Raw genomic sequence first — 27,153 nt, 5'->3', positions numbered from 1 at the left:
CACTTCAGTGCTGGGCAGGGTACCATGCCTGTTCACCACACCACACTGCTGTGCCACACCCCAGGGCACCAGGGAGCAGCCTTGCTAAGCAGAGTGCAGCCTTTCTTACGCCGTAACCTTCTGAAATGCATGTAGAGCACTGAAGTGGGAAAGAGAAGTGTCTTCAAATACCATTGGGTTGGCTGAACGATCTCTGGCCCCGATGGTGGCTTATTGGAAGTGCCGTGCAGAGGATGGCTTTGGAGGTTGGCATGCCATGCTGCCGAGCTGTGGGGGTCATAGGCAGCTGGCCAGGGCACGCAGCAGGTTTTGTAACAGCTTGGCAACCTGGCCAAAGGTCAGTCCATGGGCGCTGCCCTGACCTGATCAGGACACAGTCAAAAGGGGCTTATATCTCTCCATGCACAGTGACTCAGGAGGCAGGAGAAAGGGCTGGCTTTTCTAGCCAGCCTCTGTTTTCCATGGGAAATCCCTTCCATCTCTGAAGTCCAAATGGATGGGAGAGGAGGCAGGAAGCAGAGAGACGAGCAGGTGGCAGAGAAGTGTAGCCAGGTGGCAAGGGGAGGGCTAGAAATGCATGTTGGGGGAGAGGGGAAATAGAGAAGGGAATTTCCCATGAGCCTCCAGCCCAATGCACTGAGGCCATGTCTGGGAGCCTGCCCTGTATGCCTGCAAAGAGACTGCTGTGTGAGTGTGCGGCGGCGCCTCAGGGCTCTGGGGAGCTGGCCAGGGAGTGCTGAACTACAGGAGCCTTCCAATGGCAGCAGAGTGGCCTTGGTGAGCCCCACACTACTGGTTCTCTCATGAGTGCATAGAGGCAAAGGCAACTCAGAAGCAGGGCTCAGCCTGGACACCTTTCCTGGGCTGGATGCTCTCAGGCCGGCTTTCCAGACACACCAAAAGCAGGCACTAGCTCTGCTCTCTTGCTGTTTTCCTCCTCCCCAGAATTTTCCTTCTAGCTTCCCAGCTGGTATAAGTGGATGAACCGCCATTTATGCCAATGGAACTGCAGCTATTTATACCGGCTGCGAACTCGCCCCCCTGCAGCACTGTGCCCACGATGCGCCTGCATCTGCCTTATGGTGTCTATAAACCAGGCTGAGATGCCCAGGCGCTAAGAAATGGAGGCACTTTTCCCTACTGGGCCCTCCTCTCCAAATAGCATGGGGGGCTCTGTGTTTACTGGGTCATGGTGGCACTCAGAGCACGTGGGCTCAGTTCACAAATAAAAGATGTTTTGTCTTCCTGCTGGCCCTCGGACGCAGCCTGGGATCTGAGCGATCGAGCTGGGCTCCTGAATCACAACTAGCCATCACAATTCTGCAGCTGGCACTGGGTTACTGCTTGAGCCAAAAGAGTTTCTAGCTCGTTCTCCCGGAGCTGTGCTGGGAGAACTGGAGTAAAACTCTTCCCCCCCCCCCCCCCCCCAGGAATAGGAGCAGTTCAGGATCTGAATTTGTTCAGGAAGAAGGTCTGTTGAATTAAAAAGGTGCTATTTTTATCCAGGCACTTTTCTGACCATGGTCACACTGTACAACGATAATTTGCAGGAAAGGGTGCCAAATCTGCTTATATAAATCCCAATGATCTCATGGTTTTTCACCATATGAATTAAACAGAGAAGGCCTTTTCCCCTGCCAATAGCATTTACAGTTGAAGAGCTAGTGTTTTCTTTTTTAACACTTCCAGAGGAGCAAGTAGGGGTCTGACAAATTATACCATCTGGAAGGAGGCTTGGAGAACAAATATTGTTAATGTTTCATGGTAATTATCATTTTTATTTCCGCATCAGTACAATATGTTTTCACCTGCTGCTAATTTACAAATGCCATTGTTTAAATCAAAGGGAAATGTATTTACACACTGCCTAGCAGAGCACACAGATGCAACGGAGCAAAGATGGACTGATCAGCGTTCTCCTCTGCTCACAAAGCCTTTTGCCTGTAGGTTTGGAAAATCTGATGCCATTTTCCACTTGCTCGGAGAGTTGCTTAGCAAAAATCCCCTGTATCGCATTGCATTAGATATTTACAGTGTTTTTCCATGAACACTTTCCTATGAATCTGTGCATGCAATTGCATTTTAGCAAATGCTTAAAACCCATTATTTAAAAGGGTCTCGCCATACACAGAGCTGCATGCTCTGGAATGTGTGTTATGGACCAGATTCTCCCAACCAGCCCAGCTGCACTTGGAGTCAGGAAGGGGGCAAATACAGCTTTAAGTCATGGAGAATCCTTAGGTGACTGGATTGCCCTAGGGCTCTGGAGAATTGGTTGGAATTAAAAGGGCTGGCCTAATGGGAATGACTTTCAGTGGGAACTGGGTTCCTTGGGCCCCTCTGGATATCTCAGCCTAGGTCTCCAGCTTCTTCTTCCTATTTAATTCAGCCTGCCTTCTCCCAATGGTCTGAGTTTTCCCCAAACATCAGGCAAAACGAAAGAAGAGCTGACTCAGCCTTTCACATGAGGTGTATGATCAACCACCCAGAGCTATAGCCATGCTGCCAAACCTCCTTTCTTTCCTCTCTTTAAAAGAAATGACACCCATAGCTACCAGCCCTTCCCTGGCTGGGGCTGGCGTAGTGCATCCTAAACTGCGGTGGGTTGGGACCAAGTAAGTGCCCTGAGATCCCAAGCCACAGTCGTGTTTTGCAACATGCTTAACTTTTAAGTGTGTGCTAATTCCCATTGACTTTACCTCTTGATGTTAAGCACGTGTTCAGTGAGAGCACGTCTATGGTGCAATATAAAGCCCACGTCCCAGTCAGCTAACTTGAGCTTGGGGGCCTCGGGTTGTGGGGCAATAAAAATGCAGTGTCGATGTTCAGTCTCAGAGCCCTGAGAGCCTGAGTCAGCTGACCCAGGCCAGCTGCGGCTGTGCCGGGGATCTTTTATTGCAGCACAGACATACCCTGAGAGACCATTTCCATGTTAGGTAAAACAACCATGTATGGACTTTGCCTTGATTATAGCTAGAGGTGGTTGAGAATTTTTGGACAAAGTTTTTCTGTTGAAAAATGCTGATTCACTGAATCCAGAACAGCTCACAACACTGGCTTGGATTTGATGGTTCTCCCAACTCGGGGGAGGGGGAGAAAGTTGGGGGGAGGGGGGAAGTTTTGAAATTGTCAAATTGAAATATTTCAACAAATGAACAATTCCAGTTTTCCGATTGGAAATGACTTTTCCTAAATTTAAGCTAATTTACCCAAAAGGTTTAAAAGAAGAAGAAAAAAGGTTAAACTTGAAACGAAACATTTATAAATTTTCAAAACAGGTCACTCGAAACAATCTGAACTGTCAGTTTTCCAATTCAGAAATAGATTCAAGATTTTGACTTTTCATCCTCCTACAAGATGGGGGGGGGGGGGGGAATTTCAAACTCTCAAAAATATTTGGGGACAGGAAAGTTCCTGCCCTGCTCTGGTTATATTACAAAAGTTCTCTGCACCAAGGATCAATCTGATCTTCTGAGTGTCTAGTTTATTCCTAGTATGCACTGCTCTGTGGCGCTTGTCTCTGGTTCACCCGGCAGGCTGTTCACAGGCAGAATAGCAGAATAGTCTCAAACTTTGTTCTGGGAAGAATGGGCTGGACCCAGCCCTCTCTCACAGCCCACCATGGGGCAGGATGAGGAAGAAATTTCCCCTGAATTATGATACAGTCCCTGTGGCACAGCAGAAATTACAGACCGAAAGATCACCCTAAACAACTCCCCTCTCTCCTTGCGGTTCACCCATCATGTTAGGTGAATGCCGCATGCCCCCTTCATTCTCCATCGTGACCAAGGCACAGGGATACAGATTTAGTTCTCTCATCCTGAATTAACCCTTCCAGCTCCTTTCAGTATTGTGGGGTCCTCAGCATTCTCTCCATTTTGCTGTGTAGATAGGTGCCCAGTAGCATTTTAAGAAACACCTCACTATGGTGCACCCCATGGAGGTGGCCTGCTCCCTTTCCACACTCTGGTGCGATGCCTGCGTACAGACGGCTTGCGTGGCATGCCCATCGCACAATGGGCTAGGTTCATCCCTGGTATCACTCCACCTAGGTGGTCAAAATTACACCAGGGATGAAACTAGCCCTTGCTTTTATAATCTCCCTCCCCCCCACATCTATAATTTGAAGACTTCTCCTCCCACAACATTACCCTTATAGTAGGCTGCTTTGGACAGCGCTGCTGGCTAAGAATCCTATGCTCACTGAATTGACAACTTTTCCTTCTTGTTTCATTCCTTGCCCACATGTCCAACCATTTAGGGACCTTTGGATTATTTCTCCAGCCTCTCTGGGGTTTACAACACCCTTCCTTTCAGTAAACCAAAACAGCTGACCCAAAAAAGTCTCCCCCAAACTCGATACATAGCCATTAGTACAAGCTGCTGTTTGGAGCCCTCAGGCAGTTTCAGGCATGGAACACTGCTCAGATCTAAACCAATCTGAATGAACTATTTCAATTCAGATTCCAAGGAATGCTGTCTCAGATGCTCTACTAACGCCCAAGTACCCAGTGTATTCTCAGTCACTAATGTTGCAATGCCATGTTCCAAAGAAAAGCAGTTGAGTTTGTCTGGCCTGGCTTATGCCCTGTAGCTGGTGTTTAGGGCTCTTGTTTGGATTCTCACAGATTTCTCCTCTTTAATCCTCTCATCCCTGCATGCTGTTGAGTAGCCATAGGGAAAGGTCTACGGTCTGCCTGTGGCAGCAGAGATGAGGATCGTGGTGGGAGTGATGGAGCGTCTAGGGGCAGGAGGGCTAGTGTGTGGTGCCAGAGGATTGAAAGGCCTGTGAATGGTGAGCAGATGAGCAGGCTGTGGGCTAGCAGCCCCACATGTAGTGGAGGAGAGTGGCAGGCTGGATGGCCAGAGACAGCTGAGGGAAAGCAGGAGGACATGGCAAGAAAGGCAAGTAGAAGAGCTCTCAGAGGCAGGGCAGATGTTTGGGGTGAAGGCAAGGAGGCTCTGGCAGATGGGGCTGAATGCCAGATTTCGGTGGGGGAGCGCAGATCATAAGAACGGCCCTACTGGGTCAGACTAAAGGTCCATCTAGCCCAGTATCCTTTCTTCCGACAGTGGCCAGTGCCAGGTGCCCCAGAGGGAATGAACAGAACAGGTGATCATCAAGTGATCCATTCCCTGTCGTTCACTCCCAGCTTCCGGCAAACAGAGGCTAGGGACACCATTCCTGCCCATCCTGGCTAATAGCCATTGATGGACCTATCCTCCATGAATTTATCTAGTTCTTTTTTGAACCCTGTTATGGTCTTGGCCTTCACATCCTCTGGCAAGAAGTTCCACAAGTTGACTTTGCACTGTGTGAAGAAATACTTCCTTTTATTTGTTTTAAACCTGCTGCCTATTAATTTCATTTGGTGACTCCTAGTTCTTGTGTTATGAGAAATAGTAAACAACACTTCATTATCTATTTTCTCTACACCAGTCATGATTTTATAGATCGTCCCACTCTTGGAGTCACTCGTCTGGGGTGTGGACTGAGAGCTTAATATTTGCTCTATTATTTTAGTAAGGCTTGAAGTTAGCTGTATTGCTAGATGGGAATTGCCAGGATCACACCACCTGTTTTTGAAGGCTTGATACCTCAATTGTTTTTCTTCCACATTCTGTGGTACTTCCTTGGTTCTTTATTACACTCTTCTGCTCTACATAGGCTTTTATATCATATCCATCACTGGAGTATCTGAGCACCTTCCAGGAGTGCGACTTGACTACACAGCTGTCACATGGTGTTTGCTCTTGCATCCTCTCCCCTGAAGGAGAAGCATGTGGTAGGTTTTTTTGTGTGTGTGTGTTAAATTATACCTGCTGCTCTGTTCTTTGGCCTATTAGAAAAGCAAGGCCAAAGAAATGTGGCTTGCACTTGAAGCAGAAAGTGGTGAGATTTGGATGCTCTGTGCAGCAAAATGGGTAGCCATATGAGGGAGCAGAGCAAGCGAGGATCAGGCATGGTTTTGATCATGGCAGGGAGCAGAAGATCAGTTGCTGCAGCCACACTCCCAGGCTTGGGGATGAGGAGAAGAGATCAGGGCAGGGGAAGAAGGAAGATCATTCCTTGGGGCCCCCTGATGCCTGGAGTGGGGAGAGCAGAAATTGAGTGGGGAATGAGGACCAGAAAGCAATTCCAGACTAGCTTCCCTCTGTTCTAAACACTTGGTTATTCCTCTCTGGACACTCTCAGGAACTCCCATCTACGTGCTCCTGGTCACAGCCCAGCGAAGTCTGCCAAGCCACACATGGATTAGTTCTGCCCATGTTAGCAATGACTCTCAAGGCTCCATCCGCTTGCTGTAGAGCGTCCAGACATAGCATATGGTGCCCATAGACATGCTCTGCTCTAGAGTCCTCCTCGCAGCTCAGTCCCCTCCAATGTCACATCCTCAATCTCCACCTTCTTGGGTAGTTTGAGGATAGCTCGATGAACACACCCTGTCTCAGCCCGGTCAAATGCTTCCATTCAGACTGACCTGTCTTTCTGTGTGGGTCAGTGTCCTGGGGGGCTCTCGAGGGCCTGAAGGTGCTGGGAGGGCTTTGGGCTGCATCCTGTGCATTGGATCCATGCCCTTTGTGGGTGGAGAAAGCCAGTGGGAAGTGCCCAGTCCTGTGCTGAGAGAGGTTGTCAGTGCCTCCCTGCAGGGGGCAGGACACCAGCCTTGGCCTGTGCTCAGGAAGTCACTGCTTGACACTGACAATCTGGTTCATTTTTGTCCAGGGTCTGATCTTCCCTTTATGGTCAAAGTCCCCTGGACAAGCCTGTAGAGTGAGACCCTCACAGCACCTAGACCGCCTCAGGTCTCCGTGGCCCATGACAAACTGGGTACCAGCTTTGGTCTGATACGGAGACTGAGCTAGCTGCACTGGTTGACAATCTCCACCCAGTGATAGATGAAGATCAAGTCATCTGGGCTTGCGCTGTTAGTTCCACCAGCTGCATTTCTCACAGTCAGTCTTGAGGTGTTGGCATGCCTGCAGGTCTTGTGCTGGTAGGGAGATGACCACAGCACATTGTTCTCCTTCCCAAAAAGCACTTTCAGGGGGAGCTGTGCAGGGCTACTGCTTGGTGTGGAAAAAGTCACATCCCAAGAGATGATGCATGTCCAGCCACAGGCACACGGTTTCCTACATGCACGAAATATGGACATTTTGCAGCTGTTCGCTGCACCAAAACAGTCAGGGAGTTGACTCATATGACAGACCATCAAGGGGCATTGTTTCTGGGAATCTATCCCTTGTGATGACACAGAGCCTGCCTGGAGAGTGAAACTGAATATTCACGGCAAAACTATTGACTTTAAAATTGACTCAGGAGCTGATGTTACAGTCCTCTCAGAAGGGACTTACAATCACGTTCAACCCCTCCCAGAGCTGAAGTCACCTGACACATCTCTGACTAGCCCTGGAGGTATTCTGAACTGCATGGACCAGTTCACCACAGAAACAACTTACAAAGACAAAAGCTTTGCATTCAGAGCATATGTGATCAAAGTACCACAGACCAATAGCCTTCTCAGCCACAGCATGGCAGCCATGATGAGCCTAGTGGGAAAGGTGGAAGAACTCAGAGGATTTGATGTTATTGGACTTTTGAAAGGAGATCCATTTAAGTAATTCTGAATGAAATATAATTTTGATCATATTACTAGTAGCTCAAGTTTCCCACAAGCAAATGGAGAGGCTGAGAGAGCCGTACAGACAGCCAAGAAAATCCTATAGCAGGAAGATCCATTCCTTGCTCTTCTGAGTTACAGTTCAACACCAACAGTGGCTACTGGATGGAGTCCAGCACAACTCCTGATGGGAGGACAACTCAGATTCTATCTCCAAAGTGGTCAGACATGCAGAGAGTAGCCAAATCAGATATAAAGTCTATAAGAGCTTTTACAACAGAAGTCATTCAGAGAACAGTTGGGTCTAGAACCTGGTGACTGTGTTCATGTCAAATTGGATGAAGAAATGGGATTGACAACTGCAGTTCTCATGAAGAAAAAATTCAGTGCCCAGATCATATGTGATCAAGACTGACAGTAGAGAGTTCAACAGAAACCGTGAACACCTACAGTTTGTTCCTCCGAAAGAACAATCAACAGAGCAATCTCTACAGATGGCAGGGGCAGAACAAGAAGACGACTCAAGGATTCCAAACCGACAATAGCCAGCAACTACTGGACAGCCAGATGACCAACGTGTTATGCGTTCGGGTGATGCAATTAGAAAATCAGTATGATTCAGAGACACTTAACAGACTGGTCCATACTGAACTTCAAAGTCGGCAGGATAGCGTCAATATTGTAAATGGGAGGAAAATAGAACTTAAAGGGGGAGATGTAATGGATGTATTATACTGTTCAGCCACTTGCGGCATGGTGTGTAAAATACCTTTATTTAAATGAACCTCAGCCATACCGGGAGAGCATTAAAGGATTCTATGATGAACACAGCTGGTGTGTATAAGCAAGTGCTGTCACCAGTCCATAGCTGGCATAGAAGATCTTGACCCAGCACTCCGACTAACTGCCAACCATCAAGTTGGCGGATTTGATATTCAGGACATGGATTCAATGGGAATTAGGATGAGACCATCACACTCACATGATCTAAGCCAAATCTGAATACAAGTCCCCTAGGCAGGAAAGCATAGTAGCAAATAGCTTGTGTATTACAATCACATTTGAAGCCATGTTGCTTTTGTCTCCCTTTGCTGTATACTCTTCACCTTTCTTCCCCCCTGCCCCACCTCTGCACTGTTGTGCTTTAGAAAGCAAATAACTCTATGCAGTGCTACTTCTGGGTTGACTTTGATTTCATCCCCAGACCAGCGCCTCTTCCACAGTCATGCACAAGCCTGCCACGGATTGTGATGACTCAGCATAAGCCCTTTTCTGCATAGTGAAGGCTGAGTGCCACATCACATCCAAAATTCAACTCAGGCCATTTGTCAGTGGGCTAAAGCAACTCTCTTAAGAGTAATACTCTCCTGTTAGAGAGAGTTTGGGCCTCTCTCTTAGCTGGAACTGCCAGGGAAAATTGGGAAGTTTCATTCCTGTCAAACTTTCTTTTTAAATGAAAAGAATCTGTTCAATAAATATATAAATAAAAACAGACAGGTGCGGTCCAAAATCGGATTCAGGATTCCATGGAGGCTGGCAGCCTGGCAAGGACCATGTTTGACCAGTTATACATTCCAAGTGTTGTCTTCTCTTGTTTCCCCTGAGTTTGTTTCTGGCATCCAAGGAACGGGCTCTCCTTGTGTGGCCTCCCCCGTCCCTTCTGGCTCCCTCTCTCCAAACATAGCTCGCACCCAAATGGGTTTGAAATTGAATGACAAACTTGCTTCTGTTTAACCAAAAAAAAAAAAAAAAGCTAGTGGTGGGGCGATTTGAAACAATGAAATTAGAACAGTTTGAGAAAAGGCACCATCTCCCCTCTCCTCAATATTCTTGAAGCTAAGACAACAAATAACTGTTAGAATGTGTAGGATCTGATGACCACAGGGACAGTGCAATGAAACATTCAGTGTCCTTGGACAGCATTAAACGATAAATAAGTGACACTCAGCTTCTTGCCAGGTAACTGTTTCACTGGCAACTTTGGGGGACGGGTGGGGAGTTAGTTGTTTAAATAAAAAGAAAGAAACCAACTCTCATTTGCAGTGTTGGGCCAGATATTATACTCCATCCATTCCAGGCCATCTATGCTGGTCTATTTTCAGAGGATAAAAAATTTTCTCAACAGAGTCTAAGGCTTCACCAGGGACAAAACCCTTCCCCGGCACTGAGAGTTTGTTTTCACTCCTGCGACTGAGACGTTCTAGGAATAATCTCATTTTTTCAAACCATCCAGGTGGTGCCTGCCAGTAGCGTGTGTGTGCGCGTGTGTGTGTGTGTGTGTGTGTGTACAAACCCAAACCACACCTCATTTCACATGGAACCATTGGCTGCTCTTTTCCACTTGCTGTTCAAACCACTGCCTCCGGTCTGCTGTTTCCAAAGCAGAGCGAGAAGTCAGGAAATCTGAAGAGATGAAGGGTCCTTTTCCACAAGCCTTCCTTGTAGCAGTTGCCAGCGGGATGCAGCGTTGTCACCTCTGGACTTGATTTCTTTGCTTCTTTAGTCTTGAGTTCGGTTTCTTCTCTTCAGGAAGAAGAAGCTGCTCTTCTGGGGAGCACCCAGCAACATCGGCACTTGGCTTTTGTGGGTAATTTTTATCTAAAAATCAATACATAAAACAAATCAATCAATAAGGCTCAGCTTAGAGAAGGGTTAGCGGGGCTACTCCTCTCAGAAAGAGACTCTCTGTTCCCCGAGAACATGACAACAGCCATCTTGGCCAGCATGCTAGGGATGGAACCAGGGACCTCCACTGCTGCAAGGAGGAGCCTTTACAGCTTGAGCTAAAGAGCCAGGTTCAGCTCATCTCTGGACTGGACACCTAACCCATGCTGACCAGAGGGCAACAGTAACACCAGGAGCCAATTAGCTCCTGGCTTCCTAAGACTCAAACTCTTGTAATTCACTCGACATTTTATGAGGGACAGAAAGCTTGGACGAGGTGCGTGGGTTTGGATTCCTCTCTCCAACACGCAGCTTTGTCCATTCATCTCTGCCCCGGTCCACATCATTCTTAAGAACATAAGAATGGCAATACTGGGTCAGACCAAAGGTCCATCTAGCCCAGTATCCTGTCTTCCGACACTGGCCAATGCCAGGTGTCCCAGAGGGAATGAACAGAACAGGTAATAATGAAGTGATCCATCCCGTCACCCATTCCCAACTTCTGGCAAACAGAGGCTAGGACACCATCCCTGTCCGTCCTGGCTAATAGCCATTGATGGACCTATCCTCCATGAACTTATCTAGTTCTTTTTTTTTGAATCCTGTTATAGTCTTAGCCTTCACAACATCCTCTGGCAAGTACCTATTGGGCTTCAGGAAGTGGGCGGGCATAAGCCCGCCCACTGCTAAAGGGTCCCCCCCAGCCTAAGGGGAGGATCCACAGGGCCTGAAACTCAAATAATTACGGGGGACAACTAATGTAAAAACAGGGACAGGAGTGCGGTCACAGGGTCAAAAGAAGGGAACCTGACGGGGACACCGAGCAGAGAAAGGAGCCCCGCTGCTTCCCCAGGGCTCCCGCGGCTATTTTAAGGGCTGGGATGGTAGAAGCAGTGGGAGTCCTGGACTTTTTAAGTAGCCCCAGAGCCCCGCAGCCCTACCCAAGGGCTCCAGCAGTGGGGCTCTGGTGGCAATTTAAAGAGCCTGGGCCTCCAGCCCTTGCTGGGAGCTCCAGGCCCTTTAAATTGCCCCCTGGGGAAGCCGGGCCACCCCGGTACGGCGTACTGGCTCTTGTCAGTACACCGTACCGGGGCATACCGGCTTATTTTCACCTCTGCTAGGATGGATCCACCAAACACACTTCCATAGATGGGCCAAGTTACATTAGAAGCCAGAGCTCTAGATGGCTAGTGCCCCGCCCAGCAGCGCCTCCCTTTGCACTCAAACTCTTCCTGATCTGGCTCCTCTGGAATATAGGCATCACTTTATTCCTAAACAAAGTGGCTGGTTTTCAATGCCACGGGCGGAGGTGCAGTTGGTAGCTCTTCTAACGCCAACCCCACTGTCACGTGGCTCTTGAAGGGGAACCTGTGGTTCCTGACAGAGGTTTTTGAGGAAAAGGTGGGATGGCTATGGGTGAAGCTGCTGGCGCAGGGGCCACAGCATGATGGAGCAGTCTGGATGCATATACTGCCCACTCCGCCAGGGAGGGGTTATCTGGATGGGGACGAATGGCTCACAGGATTCTGTCTAGCAGCATTTCCATGGCAGGGTCAAGTCAGCTGAGTCCAAAACATGAGTGTTGAGTAGTTTGACAATGGGGAGCATTCTGAAAAGCACCAAAGAGATTTAAGAGCCCAGGTCCCATTTTCAGCAGTGACTTAGGCATCTAAGCTCAGATCCGCCAAGGTATTTTGATCACTGAAACCAATGGGTTTTAGGCACTTGGAGGTTCTGGGTCTGAGGCGCTCAGGTCTCATTCACAGCCAGTGCGAATTAGACTCCTCAGTCATTTGGGCGCTTTTGGAAATTCCATCCATATCCCTGCAGTCTAGATGTAATAATCAAACAGCAGATGTGAAAGTTAAATGCAATTCTCCCTCCAGCCAGTGGTTGGCAGCGTCCCTTTAAAGAGCCTGCTCTTCGTGGGTCAGGGAGATGGGAGTTGCTGGATTAAGGGCTTCCTAGCTTTGCGAGTGCATAAGGCCAGGCACACGGCAAAGCCACGCTTGGAATATGTCTCTTTGTGAGCCGCCAGCAGGACCCAATGCCATGGAGCAAAGGTGTCGGGTCGCTCTGGATCATATTGGGATCCTGGACCGGGGCACTCTGGAGCCTCCGGGCAGGGACACCCACTCTCCCCGGAGACCCTGTCCCCAGCAAGGCACTTTAATAATCTCCATCCTCTCAAGTGCAATCACTGCAGTGAGTCTAACGTGCTGCAGTGACAAAAATAGCAGGTTGCCAGGGCTCTGATGCCGCCCACCAGGAAGCTCACGAGTACCACTTTAGATGCAGAGGCATTGCGTTCGGGGATGGGGGAGGGGGAGAGGAGAGCTGGTACCATTGCCCTGTTCAGGCACGGCGGGCTGGGTCATGTGTGTTCACTGTGGGGTCACGTTCAGCCCTTGCAATAGCAGGGGTCAGGGTCCTGGGATGATCCACCGCAAGGTGGCTGGACGGCATGTGCACCGCACCCTGCCCTGGAATGGTGCAGCCATGAACCGGTTCCCTATGAGCCCGGCCAGCAGACGCAGCTGTTGGGGCGCCCTGGGTCAGCACTCCCCTCTTCGCTTAGTGCCCCACACTTTTGGGGCTGGTCCCAGGCAGCGTAGGACTCTGCCTCGGCTGCGAACGGACTGTGTGGAAGGGAAGAAAAATCTGACTTCTTTGAATTAAAACAAAGGGGAGAGTTTATTGGGAGATCTGCTGAAATCAGAGCAATGCTGAGACAGCCTGTGCCTATGCAGTCATTCCTGCCCAGCAAATCCAACCAGGAACAGCGCTATGCAATGTGGGGCGAGGCTGGGGCCCTGCTTCAGAGCCAGCACTTCTCGCAGAGGCAGCATGGGCAGCACACTCCACTCCGGGGACAACAGGTTGGGAGACCCTGCAGCTGGCTCAGGCGGCTGGTGACACCGTGACAAGCATTTCTTGCCTGGAAAAATCTTGGTTATGATGTCAGAGCCTTGAAGATATTGAGGCGGGGGGCACCCATGGGGCGGAAAAAGACACATGGAAAAGGAGCCAAAATGCAAAGTGACCTGAGTTTTCTGCTGGCATCTAAAAGCCATTGTTTCCCAAATCCTTTCTTCTCATTTAAGGCTATGCTAATCAGCGGTGCTGGCCTGCATCGGCAGGAGGACGGGAAGGTGAAGTATAAAGCCAGAGGTTTCAGGTGTGCATTTTACTGCCCCTTTAATCTTTATAGAGAGAACCCCCAAGGCCACATCCACTCCAGGGCCAGATCCCCAGCCTTGCTCCACTGAGTCAGTAGAGCTGTGCAGACATGCACCACCCGAGGCTCGGGCCCATTATAGCTACTTGTTTTCATTCGAAATAGGAGGAAGGAGGATCTGGACAGTGAGGCACGGGGAGCCGACACCTGAGCTGGGCCCTGTACAGCTCCCAACTGAGGGAGTCAACTGGGGCACTTTGGCTTAATCTGCACTGTCCGAATAGAGGGGAGCCAGGACCTGAAATTAGCCCCACCCCCTTTGCCCCTGGTTTATTTTTTTAGCCTAGGCCTTTCAGAAACCCCATGAGGGAGGTCGCTTACCTCTCGTGAGCACCTCCTGTTGGTTGGATGTGAACCTGCACTCTTTTCCTGGTGCCCTATTGGCTGTTAACCTCATCAAGCAGGTCTTCAGTGGCCCAGCCCTCTGGCTAAGTCACACACAGTCTAACACATGAAGGAATCCCTTCTGGGGTAACACAGTCCAACAATGGTTGGCCCCCTCCAGGGTCTTCAGCCCCATCTCTAGGCCTGTTTAAATTCTAGCTCCTTTCTTGGGTTTTAGTACTGAGCCTTATCCCCTTCCTGGGGCTTAGGCCACTTCCCCAGTGTCCAGTAGGGGGACTTGGGTCTGTCCTCTACTCCGGGTCCCAGCCCAGGGACCCTACAAATAGCAGCCACATGCTGCCTCCTTTAATAGTTGCTGCTGCTATTTCCTGGGCCACTTTCCACGTAGCCCCTTCCTCTTCACCCTTAGCCCAGGTTCTCTATTTGTTCTCACACAGCCTTTCAGTCTCGCAGCCTTTCTCACCCTTCTGGTCCCCACCAGTGACTGAGCCACTCCAGCCCTGCCGCTCCTTTTATCTGAGCTTGCTGCACTCTGATTGGCTGCTTCCCTGCTGCCTATCTAGCCAGGCCTAGAGGACCCATCTTCACTGCTCCTTTTTCTGGGGCAGTGTGTGGCAGGACCGTGAGGCCTCCAGCAGGGGGCCTCAAAGGGCCCGGTGCATCCTGTCACCCACCCTAATGCAGGGGTTCTCAAACTGGGGGGTTGCGACCCCTCAGGGGTTTGCAAGGTTATTACATGGGGGGTCGCGAGCTGTCAGCCTCCACCCCAAACCCCGCTTTGCCTCCTGCATTTATAATGGTGTTAAGTATATTTAAGTGTTTTTCACTTATAAGGGGGTTGCACTCAGAGGCTTGGTATGTGAAAGGGGTCACCAGTACAAAAGTCTGAGAACCACTGCCCTAATGAATCAGCCCAGACATCAGCACTCTTTCCCGCTCTGCACTTCAGCTGTACACGTGCTGGAGGTCGGGACTCAAGAGCTTGTGAATTTAAGTCAAATTTTTACTGTTTTTTTTTTTTATTATTATTAAAAAGGCCACCTTCTGTGCTCTTGCTGAGGCTACAGGGGCTGGGGGAGCATCACACTGCTTGGGCTTCAGAGGCTTGTATCCAGCCCTCTTCTGCAGGGGGTGGGGGGAGAATCGCCAGGAGACAATGGCTTAGGGAGGTGGCAATGGGGTGATGTCCCCTCCAGTCATGGGGGAGGGGGAATAAGAGACAGATGTAGTCAAGGAATCATGTTGGGAATTTTCTTTGGAATACAAATCCCTTCTCTGAGAAAATCACCCAACCATCAGCAGCTGCTTTTAATATGGGACCCTGCCCCCCGTCCAGTCTGCACCGCTGCCAGTTGTGTACTCACTGTGCAGGGAGGCTGCATCCAGGGCTCTCCATCCACCTGCATGGGCAACAGCTTTGTTGTTCTGGAACCCACAAACAAACAAGACACAGGGTGAGGACACAGGAGGGACTGCCTTTCTCCAGGCAGTCTGCACCGAGGGTCCTGTAGCTCACAGACCTTCCCCGGAGGAGTGGGCGGAGACACGGAGGACATGCACTGGAGCAGCCCTTAGTGAAAACATGCCCTGAACTGCAAGCCCTGGGCACATGAAATCCATGCGGGAGACTGCTGTAATGCCCAGGCTCGAGGCATCATGCCAAGGATTGCACCTTGTTTTATGAGCTACTGGATCTGATCACTTCCTTTCCCAGGTCAGTAGCCTGTCCCTGGATCCTCTCCGCTCCTTCCTTGCACCTTTGCTGAATGCTCTTTGTTCTTCTGCTGCGTCTGTCACTGCCTCTGCCCACGCGTTTGATACAGTCATAGAGTTCAAGGCCAGAAGGGACCATCAGATCCTCCAGTCTGACCTCCTGCATAGCGCAGGCCCCCAACAACACCCAGCACCCATGCACCAAACCCAACCACTGACCAAACTATTACAGCTCCCAGGACACTAGAGTAGGATGTGTCACAGGCAGAGAACAGGAGGGACCAAAGTGCACCAGTGCCCAAGGCCCACTCAGTGTCAGGAAAATGATTACATGAGAGAGACCCAGATAATCCTGACAAGTGACCCGCACCCATGCGCTGCAGAGGAATGAGACTCGCCCCCTCCCACTAAGGTCCCTGCCAGTCTGACCTGGGGGATAATTCCTTCCCGACCCCACACGGCGATCAGTTAGACCAGGGGTAGGCAACCTATGGCATGCGTGCCGAAGGCGGCACGTGAGCTGATTTTCAGTGGCACTCACACTGCCTGGGTCCTGGCCACCGGTCCGGGGGGCTCTGCATTTTAATTTAATTTTAAATGAAGCTTCTTAAACATTTTAAAAACCTTATTTACTTTACATACAACAATAGTTTAGTTATATATTATAAACTTATAGAAAGAGACCTTCTAAAAACGTTAAAATGTATTACTGGCATGCGAAATCTTAAATTAGAGTGAATAACTGAAGACTCAGTACCCCACTTCTGAAAGGTTGCCAACCCCTGAGTTAGACCCTGAGCATGTGAGCAAGACCCAGCCAGCCAAGCACCGGAGAGAGAGAACGTTCTGTGCCACCTCAGAGGCCTGCTCCCTCCCCTCCCGCCCCATCCAGTGTCCCATCTCCAGCCAGGCCATTCCTGATGCTTCAGTGGAAGGAGGTTAACAAAAATGAGGTGTTGTGGAGATGATAAACTCTAGGGGGAGGGTTCCATGGATGAGAGGCACCCTGGGCTGTACATGTGGGTATGTCATTAGGGGTTACAGTCTGGCTGGGGGAAGGGCAGATCTGGGATCTGAGTCAGTGGGGTGGAAGGTGTGTGGGTTTTGAGTAATCAGGACTGATACTGAGATCTGAGTCTATGGGAAAGTACAGCCGAGCGGCATTTCGGTCGAGGTGGAGGTGTACAGCTGATATTGCAGTCTGTAAGGCATGGGGAAAGGGATGAAGTAGTAAAATCCAGGGGTGAGAATGAAGGCTGAAGCACCCTACAGGACACCTTAATTAAGGCCCAGCAGTCTGCCATCCCTCTGAAAAAGCAGGGGGTCAGGAACAAGGGGAGGCTAATGTGGCTCCATGGTAAACTGGTCAAAGATCTGAGGGGTGAGAACCCTTGTCCTGAAGCGCCTCCCTCAAGGTAGATGCTGGAAGGTTATGTCACCGATGACTGGAAGGAGGGAGATAATGAACCTGGGTCGCCTACCTCTTGGGTGACTACCCTATCCGCTGGGTGAAAAGTTATAAGGGGAAGGGAGGGCAGCAGTGGACACACCCTCACCGCCTCCTCCAGCCATTTTGTGAACGGCTGAAACTATTTGCGTGAAATCTGCAAACAGTTTTGTGGCATCCGTCCAAACATTTTTGCCAATTCAATAATGACTAATACACAAACCACCTATTGATCAGAAGTAAGGAAGGGGAGATCTGAATACACACGGCCAAATCCTGCAGTCCTTCCACCCTGTTTCCTCCATCCGAGTCAGTCAAACTGCCACTGACGCCAGGGCGAGCTTTGCCCAAGTAAGCAGTAAGACCTTCAGGATTTGGCTCACACAATGAGTCGGTGACAATGGAGGGTTCCTAGTTTTAAAGGAAGCCAGCCAACAAATGCACAAACCCACTAACAACTATCACTGAAGAGTCACTGAAAACTAGGGAGGTATCTAAGGGCTGGGAAATACAACACGGCACTATTTTACTATGAAGGAGAGAAGAATGATCTTGTCAATGACTGACCGACCAACTACCCAACCAAACCAGCTAACCAATCCAACCCAAACCATCCCAGCCTAGTAAAAGAACTGAGCAAATATAAAGAGAGACACTGTGGCCAATAGACTCCTGAGCAATAAGTGGCAAAGCCTTACACTAAATATTGCCGGGGTAGCTGTATCACCATAGGTCCTAGGAGCCTTACTCATGGCCAATGAGTCCTTTCTGCTCGGTGCTGTACAAGCCCCATACATAACGCAGGAGAGAAACAAGGTGGGGGAATAATGTCTTTTATTGGATCAGTTTCTGTTGGTGGAAGGTACGTGCTTTTGAGCTTGACCCTTCCACCAACAGAAATTGGTCCAATACAAGGTGTTACCACATCTACCTTGTCTCACTCATATCCGGGTACCAATGCGGCCACCACAACACTGTAAATAAATCATGCCAGACAAGCAGACCTGCTGGAATTGGAGTTACAGGATTAGCGGGTGAAGGGGAGACAGGTGGGGCAATAACTGGATCTCAGCAGAGCCTCGGACAGGCGTTGGATGTAGCAATGTATCTGTTAGGATGCTTTCAAATAGTCACAGCCATTTGCCATGTTCTAATGGGCGTGATTAAGAGCGGGATCAGGGGCTGAGACAGTACCTGATGGTGACGGATGAACACTGAGCCAGTCTCTTTCCAGCACTCTTCAGTCCGGTGTAGATCTGCCCCATCTCCATCGCTCCCTCGAGACCCACCACTTCCAGGAGCTGGTCACTGAGGTCTGGGAGGAGAAAAAGTCAAACACTGCATGTAGGTTCTGACCTGCCTTGTCCAGACTGAACTCATGTCCTCAGACATAGCCCCTCACCCAGCCTCTGGTCTAGTACTAAATACCACTGCTCGTTACTATTCCTATCCATTTAGCGACAGGAGCAAGACACTTTACAGAGCAGACATTTACACAGTGATCATGTTACTCATCACAATGCAGCCACCTCTGGAGTGGAACTCAGCAGCCACTGTAAACATGTCAACAATACTGCCTAACAGTGTAGGGGCAGGTCATGAACCCAAATGCAGCGAGAGGGGAATTTATCTGAACATACTGTAGCTCGCTGTCTTGGAATTTAGCCTGGGCACTGGGGCTAACAGACATTTGCTTGGAGATAGAGCTGTGAATCCCTAACAGACTTGGGCTCGTTCTGCAAGGAAGTATCTCTGAACACTCAGTCCAATGCTGGGACGGTGTTTGGGAGCTCAGCAGAGAGTGGGGAAATGACACCTCCCCACCTGGGACCAGCTTCAAGGAGGACAGAGACTTTCCCCACGCCTGTCCCCTGCATCACCATGGCTGTGGTGTATAGGAGCTCTTAATGCACTGCAGCTGGCAGAGGGAAATCTGCCTGGTCACGCACAGAGCAGGGCTACCACAAACACGGGGTGTGCTGGGACCAGGGCAGGGCTGGAAGGGGGTGGCTTGGGGGCAAACCCATAGCTCACAGTGCTGGAGGGCTGCTGGTCTGGTCTGCAGTAACTTAGAGCAGCACCTGGCTGCTGTAACTTATTCTGGAGTATGTTTTGGCTCCTGGAAAGCCCATAAAGCCATCTTTGCACCCCTCCCGGGGATGCCCTGCAGATCAGAGCCCTTGCCTTTCTGGGCATGCTCCACATGCCTGTCAATCCCAGGGAACTGAGCTAGGGCCTCAGCTAGGAATGGCAGAGCTGCCCCGTGTTGGAGGGCTGCGCTGTGACTAGCCCCCACCCCGTACAGGTCAGATGCATTTGTGCCCGGGGGGAGACAAAACAAGGCAAAGGTGGGTTTACAATAAGAAGCTCCACGAGAAAAGAAAACACAAGAAAAGATTCCTGGCCAGGTGACTCAGGCAGTTGACATCCAAATGTTGTCTCTTGTTCATTATCGTCTCTTGCCCAGTCCCTCCTGGTTTCCTGCCTTGGCCACACTTACAGGAGGCAGGACTAGATCCGGGAAACACAATGACTCTGAAAAAGCCTAAGGGGTGGTGGTAGAAACCAGCTGAGCATGCTCGCCCAGTGCGAGGCTGGGGCAACAGGGACAAACGGGACCATCGCAGAGGAGCAGCGAGGTGGCGCTACCTCTGCATACAGCGTTGGTGAGACCATTGCACAAATACGGAATCCAATTCTACTGGCCGCTCTCCAAGAAGGATGTTGAAATACTGGAAAGGGGACAGAGTAGAAGCTACAAGACTGAGCTGAGGTCTAGAAAACCTGCCAGACAGTGAGCCACTGAGGGTATGTCTACACAGTGCTGGGGAGATACAGTTTTCAGCTTGGGTAAATATACCCCGCTAGCTTTGATTGAGCTAGCTTGCTAAAAATAGCAGTGTGCCCACAGCAGCACAGACAGCAGCTCAAGATGGCCACCTGATCACAATCCTGTCCAACCCGCTGAGTTTGTACTCGGGTGCTAAGCCCAAGCCAGTGCCTGTGCTGCCATGGGCCATGCTGTTATTCTTAGCGAGCCAGCTCAGACAAAGCTATGGTGAGCGTGTTTGGGCCCATCCCTTGGGAATCTGTGCCAATGGTTATTTATTTCACTTATAAAAGATGCAGTTAAGAGGTGATTTGATCTTGGCCGTTAAGTACCTACACGGGGAGGTTTCTGATAGAGGCCTCTTTAACCTCGCAGTTAAAGGTGGAACCAGACCCAATGGCTGGAAGATGAACTCAGCAGAACAAACGGGAAATAAGATATGTTGGTAACACAGAGAATAATTAACCACTGGACCAGATTCCCAAGGGATTTGTCTAATTCTCCAACTCTTGGCTTCACTTGGTCACCAAGTCTGGATCTGTGACTAAGAGCTTCATTCTAGCTCAGTGAGACGTTCTGGGCGTGGGGCAGGAATCAGTGGATGAGATTCTCTGGCCTTTGTTATGCAGGAGGTCAGGCTAGATGATCACAATGGTCCCTTCTGACTTTATTAAGATCAAAGCATCTAGTCTGGCCCCTATTTTCTCTAGCTAGCCTATAGTATAGCCCATCTTCGGTGCTCACTGACTACCAGTACTGTTCTCAGTCCCAGTGGAGCAAGCACCTCAACAGCATCCACAAAATCTTCTAGAATACCTGACACTGGGATATGCCCTGTTGGAACAAACCAAGCTGAGACCCATGTTACACGGCACTGAAGACAAGTTGCTAGAACTGGAAGAGCCCTTGGGAATGGGTTTCCAGGGGATTCTAGGAAGCTGCAGGTTTCTGGCAATCTGGCTCTCATCCCCCATAGACTCCAGACAACAGGCAAGTGGAGCAGCTTCAGAAAGGTCCATGTGTTGTTTAAAGAGGTTCTGCTCCCATGAGAGATTCCCAGCCAGGTATCTCCTCACATGCAGTCTCCCGAGCCATTCACGCATCAAGCAAGGGCTATCTGGCAGCATGCGGGAGCCTGGCTTCCCCTGGGATGTGTGATGTTCCCACACAACTTACCAGAGAGAACAGGCTTCACGAGCCTTGACGATGGTGTGACCTGCTGCCACGGCTTGCTCTGTGGGCTGGTGCATAGGGCACTAGGGCTCAGGGCCCTCCACCCAAGAGCACTGGCAGGGAGCAGTCCTGGAAACGTCCTGAGCACAGGAATGCAGCTGTCTCTGGGTGCACAAGGTGGGATGGGGAAGGCTCCCAGTGCTTCCACTTACCCCTCACATACCTGGCCCCTGCTGCCTTGTGCGGTCATCTGCACCTGTGCAAAGGGGGTGTGAGCCACCCAGCTCACAACGATCATGTTTCACACCCACTGAGCCAGGCAGGATGAAGCCCTGTTCATAAACTTTATGTGGGGGAGGGATAGCTCAGTGGTTTGAGCATTGGCCTGCTAAACCCAGGGTTGTGAGTTCAATCCTTGAGGGGGCCACTTAGGGATCTGGGGCAAAATCAGTACTTGGTCCTGCTAGTGAAGGCAGGGGGCTGGACTCGATGACCTTTCAAGGTCCCTTCCAGTTCTAGGAGATGGGATATCTCCATTTAAAAAAAAAAAAAAAAAAATTTCTTAAGACCTTGCTGCTGAATTGACCCCTGGCAGCATAAGCTGGAATTAGCGATGGGAACAATCTGTTCAGTTCTCTGCTCCGTTCCCTGCTACACTAGACTGTCCACTGCTTTGTCTGGTCCGTTGTCAAAGACTCGGGGGGATGATGCTTTTACCACTTCCCTCGGAGGCGGGTGTGAATGCTGCTCCATTCATTAGGTGAGAGAAGGACTGGAGCGCACAATGCCACGTACTCCTTTCAACGAGTGAGCACGTGCCCGTACTGTGAGTGAGACGGCCTGACACCCTCACTGAGTTATAGCTGCTATTCACCACTCCACAAGGCCTGTGCCTAGCCTAGCCGGGACGTAGTCTCTGCTCCTCCGCAGCACCTGCGTGTCCGTCCACACCAACTCCACTTTGCCCCTGGGCTGTGCACTCTTGACAAAGACAGAGATGCATTATCCTGTCTGGATTTTCAAACCAAAGCTCCTCCTTGCGGGTGATGAAATGCTGATGATATTCCGGAAGGACTTCAAAGGCTGGGGCTGAAAAAGCAGCCGCTTGCAATAGCTTGGAGAAGACTTGTTCAGCTCTGCTGGGAAGAGGCTCTGGTAGCGGAGGGAGGGGCTCTGAGAAAGAGGAAGGTGCCAAGACAGGAAAAAGGGAGGCAGAGAAGAGAAATGTTGAGATGAGAGACAAATGCTTGTTTTCTGATTAGACCAGACAGTGCTGTGGCTTTCTTCTCTGATCAGCATCTCCCACATAACAGCACCCCCTTTGGAGTGGAGGCCCTCTGTCAGCCTGTGGGGTGCGCTCAGTGATCTCAGACAGCCCCTTTCCTTGGATGGGAAGAGAACACAGATTTCCCCAAACAGAATGCAATGGTCCAGGCTCTCTGCCCCGGTTCTGGCCACTCAGGATTTGGCCAGCAGGGAATTCCCCCGGCATGGGGGAGCACTGAGCAGGTGGACAGTAGCGTTGCCAGCTCTTGCACCAACTGCCCTTCTCCCCGCAGTGTGGAGGATGGGAGGGGTTAATTGGGAACAAGAGGGCGGGTGGAGCACAGCTGCACTCCATCATTTCTCACATGTTGCGTGGTCCCGTAGGGACCACAGGCAGCTGGCAGTGGTTAGAGCAGTCCCTAAGCGGCTCTAACTTAGGCTGAAGGGCTGGGGTTGGGACAGTTGAACTATTAGAATCAGGGAATGTAACTTGCTCTCTGAAGGCCCCCAAGCATATCTTGATACAGTGGGGGCGATGTGCTCTCAGCAACCTGCCTTGCTAAGCTAATGGGCTGATGCATTTGTACCAGTGAGAGCTTTTTTAGAGGGTGTGGTTCACTCTTCGATCCAGTCCTGCAAGCTCCTGTAACCAGCATGGGTCCCAGGTGCCAGATCCATGTTTGATAGGGTGTGGCTCAGTCTTCAGGCCAGCCACAGGCAGAAGGGAGCATATTTCCCTGTTGTGTCTATGTGGGTCTCTGAATGCACTAAGGAGACCAAAAGGATGTCAAGGCTGGGACTCTGTTCTGCAATCAGCAGCCAGGAGCCCTCAATAGGTGAGAGTCACTGCTGTCCAAAATACAATCTCCCACCCTGAAAATGTGGCCTATGCTATTTGTTCCTGGATATATTCCCTTGCCTTTGGCTGCATTGAAATGCATGTTGGCTTGGGCCCAGCTCACCAAATTGTCCAGCCCACTCTGCGTAACTGCCCTTAGCATTATTTACCACTCCGCTCAGCTTTGGGTCAGCTGCAGATTTTACCAGCAGTGAGTGATTTTGTATTTCCTCACAGTTCATTGATCAAGAAGCTGAACAGCAGTGGGGCAAGAACAGATCCCCGGGGGAAACCCCTCCACTGGATATGATTCCCCATTAACAGTGACATTTTGATGTTGGGTATAGATGGATATTGATATCAGTGGTATGGCAAGGCACAGAGAAGCCCTGCAGGATGCAGCTACATGGCATCTCCCTGGCTGAGGGCAAGAGGAGACCATCCAGCATACCAACAAGTGTCCTGCCTGCACCATGCCCTGGGCTGAAGCCTGGCAGAGGAGTGCAGGGTCTGCGTTAGCCTCTCAGGCCACTTGCTTACAAGAGGCAGTTCTGATACTGGGCAGCCATTGGCAAAGTGCCCAGGAAGAGTGGGTTCATTGAATAGACAACTTAGTGCTGAAAGGTCGCACTAGGTAACTGACTATAAATGGGGCTGGGACAGGACGGCTGGAGAAGGATGCAGACGGCAGTCTACCTAGGGCAGCAGGGTCCAGCTATGGAGCAGAAATGGAAGAGTTCAAAGCTGCGAAGCTCTCGCTTTGTTTTTTCGGCTGGGGCAGGAGGCCCCTGAATGGAGGTAACCAGTGGATTTCGAACTCTCCAGCCTGACAATGTCTGCGTTTCATTCATGCACAGTCTGAAAGCTCAATCGCATCCAGGGTGTCCTGCCTTCCCCCCCTAGGAATCCCACCAATGGCGCTCATGAGCTCCTCTTGCCCAGGGATGGGCCACACGATACCAAAGCTGGTGAATACTCATCAGCAAGGTTCTCCTGATGACCCTCGTGCCTTTAGTTGCTGTTCAAAACACTGACCCGTCTCAACTGGGAAAGTGGATTGCGTTTTAGAAGCATTTTTGCAGCCGCACGGAGGGACAAACAGCGACAGGAACTCACAGAAACAGGCTGGCCAAAGAAATTCAGTAGCATTTTTACGATAACTCCTGAGTGCTAGAGAACACTCTGCACAGCCTTGTGCTGGAGACTCTCCATGGGGGCTCACAGTCCCACTCTGCTCCCTTTGCAGGGCACGTCTCACTCCCAGCACAGCTTGCTCCCATACCACATGCCCCCTGCAGCTCCAGCATAGGGAGCATGACTGGAGCACACTGAGCTCCAGCTGTCTCTGCTGGGGACCTCTGCCAGGCCCCTGGCTGCTACTACTGTTTACCATTAATGTTGCCCAAGGCAATAGGCATTCAAATTGTGGGTTGTCCACTGGCCCAGATGTGCATCCCCTCCTGCCTTACAGGCCTGGGTTCCTGGGAGACTGGTGAGTCAAGAACCACTCTGCAAACATCCCAAGGGCCGGTCCATCACGCCAGGTGGAACAGACACTCTGTTGCTTCAATTGTTCTCCTGAGGCAGCTTCCTCTCAACCGGACAACTGGGGTTATCCAGATGCACAACACCATTGAGCCAGTGACCTCAGGCACTCCCTGGTTTTGAAGCTGAGAACCTACTAATGGAGTAGTTGTGAGTAGGTCTAGAAATCTCCTTGAGGCAGGCAAACCTTTGTCATTACCGACTCCATGGTCTCCCCAACAGACACGAGTGCAAAGGTGGATTTCACGTGGTGTAACCTTAGCCTGGAGGTGAGAGCAGGTCTTCTGCAGGCCAGTTCTCGCCTCCTGTAGCACCTGAATCTTCCCTAGCCAACCACAGAGGTACGGCGAGACATGAATTGCCAGGATGTTCGGGTGAGCGACCATGATGGTCACTGGGTATATACTCGGGGGGGGGGGGGGGCAAAAGAAAAGCTGACCAGTACTGTGCTGTACTTGTAATGATCCTGCCTTGGGCAGAAATGAAGGAGCTGCCTGTGAGCTGGCCTGACGGACATGTGGATATAAGTGTTCAGTCCCATGGGGTTGGGGATTCTGCAGCTGAGTCTAAGGTCACTGCTCTGAACTTGCATCTGGGGACCAGGCTGGGGAGACCTCTGGCATGTAAGCTTTCCCACGGCAGAGAAGCACTGTCCCGTGGGAGCCTTATGAGCCAGAATCCACTTGGGCATTTGGCCAACAGGAGATCTATCTGCCTGAAGTTCACTAGCTGAGCCAGCGAGGATGGGCAGTCACGGCTTCCATCATGCTGATGGAAGAAGCTGCTACTGACGTTAGAAAGGAGGATGTGCACAGAGGCGGATTGCTATTTTGTGGGGCCCTGGGCCAGAGCAAGTGGGGGCCCCCTCCCCACCCCTTCCGCCTGCAGTCCCCCTCCCCCCCGCCACTTCCTCCCAGGTGCTTCTACTGGGGAAATGGGGTTGGGCAAAGGGGCTTGCCCCGCTTCCCCCCCCCCCCGCCCGGCCTGGCACTCCTGCCAGGGAAATGGGGTCAGGCACGGAGGCTTGCCCTGCTTCGCCCGCCTGCCTGGAGCTCCTGCCAGGGAGTGGGGTCAGGGCGCAGGGGCTTGTCCCGGTCCCTGGCAGGAGCGCCAGGCAGGTGGAGCGGGAGAAGCCCCTGTGCCCAACCCTGCTCCCCAGCAGGAGCCCTGGGTGGAGCAGGGGTAGGGCGCCGGAGTGACCATTTTTCCGGGTCCCCCTGGGCATGGGCCCCGTTCACCCAGTGGCTAATCTGCCACTGGACGTGCACCAGCATCACCAAACAAATGTAAGCAGCCTAGCGCCTTTCTAGGGTGTTAATAGGTTCCCGGAGTGATAAGAGGTTCATCTGTTGGAAGAGTGACATCAGTTATTTAGAGATTTACCAATCTACAATAGAAAAGCACCTGTCCACTGCTCTGAGCACCCATGGAAATCCCTTAATAAATGACCCACCAATAACACCAACATCACATAACCCAACACCAACATAACCAAAATCACCAGGCATCTCCCCACATCACTCCTGGCAGGCCATACCCACCACCTCTGGCCTTGCAGAAATGATGGGGTGGGGTGAGTGGGAGCACCAGCTTAGCACAAGAAAATATCATCGATTCCAGCTTTGATCCACCACAGAGCTTGAAAATTCATTTCTGGTGTGGCCTTGCAGGTTGCCAAAGTGCGGATTAGTGAGGTTCTGCTGAATGCAACAACATCCCATTGCTGGGACTCATTAGACCGTTTGCCTTCTCCTTGTGGAGCAAGCGATGCAGAATATACTGTTCTCAAACGTCAAATTAAACCATTTTGAAAATGGCAAAATGTTACTGATTAACAAAATGACAGTATCATTAGGGTCAGGGCCGGCTCCAGGCACCAGCCTGGCAAGCAGGTGCTTGGGGCGGCCGCTCCGGAGAGGGGCGGCACGTCCAGCTATTCGGCAGCAATTCGGCAGACGGTCCCTCACTCCCGCTCGGAGCGAAGGACCTCCCGCCGAATTGCCGCCGCAGATCGCGATCGCGGCTTTTTTTTTTTTTTTTTTGGCTGCTTGGGGCGGCCAAAACCCTGGAGCCGGCCCTGATTAGGGTATTAGAAAGACAGGTGGGTGAGGTAATATCTTTTATAGGACCAACTTCTGTTGGCGAAAGAGACAAGCTTTTAAGCTACACAGAGCTCTGGGAAAGGTACGCAGAGTGTCACAGCTACATACAAGGTGGAACAGATTGTTTAGCATAAGCCATTAACACATATTGCAAGAGACCATTCAAGGGGAAGTGGCCAGTTAACACCCCTCCAATCATAGAACAAAAAAAGGAGGTTAGTGGGTTACAGACTGTTGTAACAACCCATAAATCCAGTCTCTTTATTAAGACAATGATTTTTAGGGTCTAGCAGAGTTATGAAATTAAGCTCTCCGGCTCATCTTTTGAAGGTGTTGTGCAGGTTTCCTTTGAGGACAAGGACTGACAGGT

The 27,153-nt window shown here is 50.7% G+C and overlaps 1 protein-coding gene across 3 annotated transcripts in view; it reads right to left on the bottom strand.

The window, feature by feature from the left end:
* Positions 1-10,121: 10,121 nt before the first annotated feature.
* Positions 10,122-27,153, bottom strand: part of DGKG (diacylglycerol kinase gamma) — a 114,145-nt gene continuing 97,113 nt past the window's right edge. For all 3 annotated transcript variants that reach the window (XM_065410350.1, XM_065410351.1, XM_065410352.1), the window contains 3 exons: positions 18,224-18,344; positions 15,234-15,294; positions 10,122-10,220 (listed from right to left, as the gene is read on the bottom strand). In XM_065410350.1, the coding sequence (XP_065266422.1) occupies positions 10,122-10,220; positions 15,234-15,294; positions 18,224-18,344 (281 nt within the window). The remainder of the gene's footprint in view (positions 10,221-15,233; positions 15,295-18,223; positions 18,345-27,153) is intronic.

The sequence above is a fragment of the Emys orbicularis genome, chromosome 9 (assembly GCF_028017835.1).
Source record: "Emys orbicularis isolate rEmyOrb1 chromosome 9, rEmyOrb1.hap1, whole genome shotgun sequence".
NCBI classification, from domain to species: Eukaryota; Metazoa; Chordata; order Testudines; family Emydidae; genus Emys; species Emys orbicularis.
This window is presented reverse-complemented; position numbering and strand designations above follow the sequence as displayed.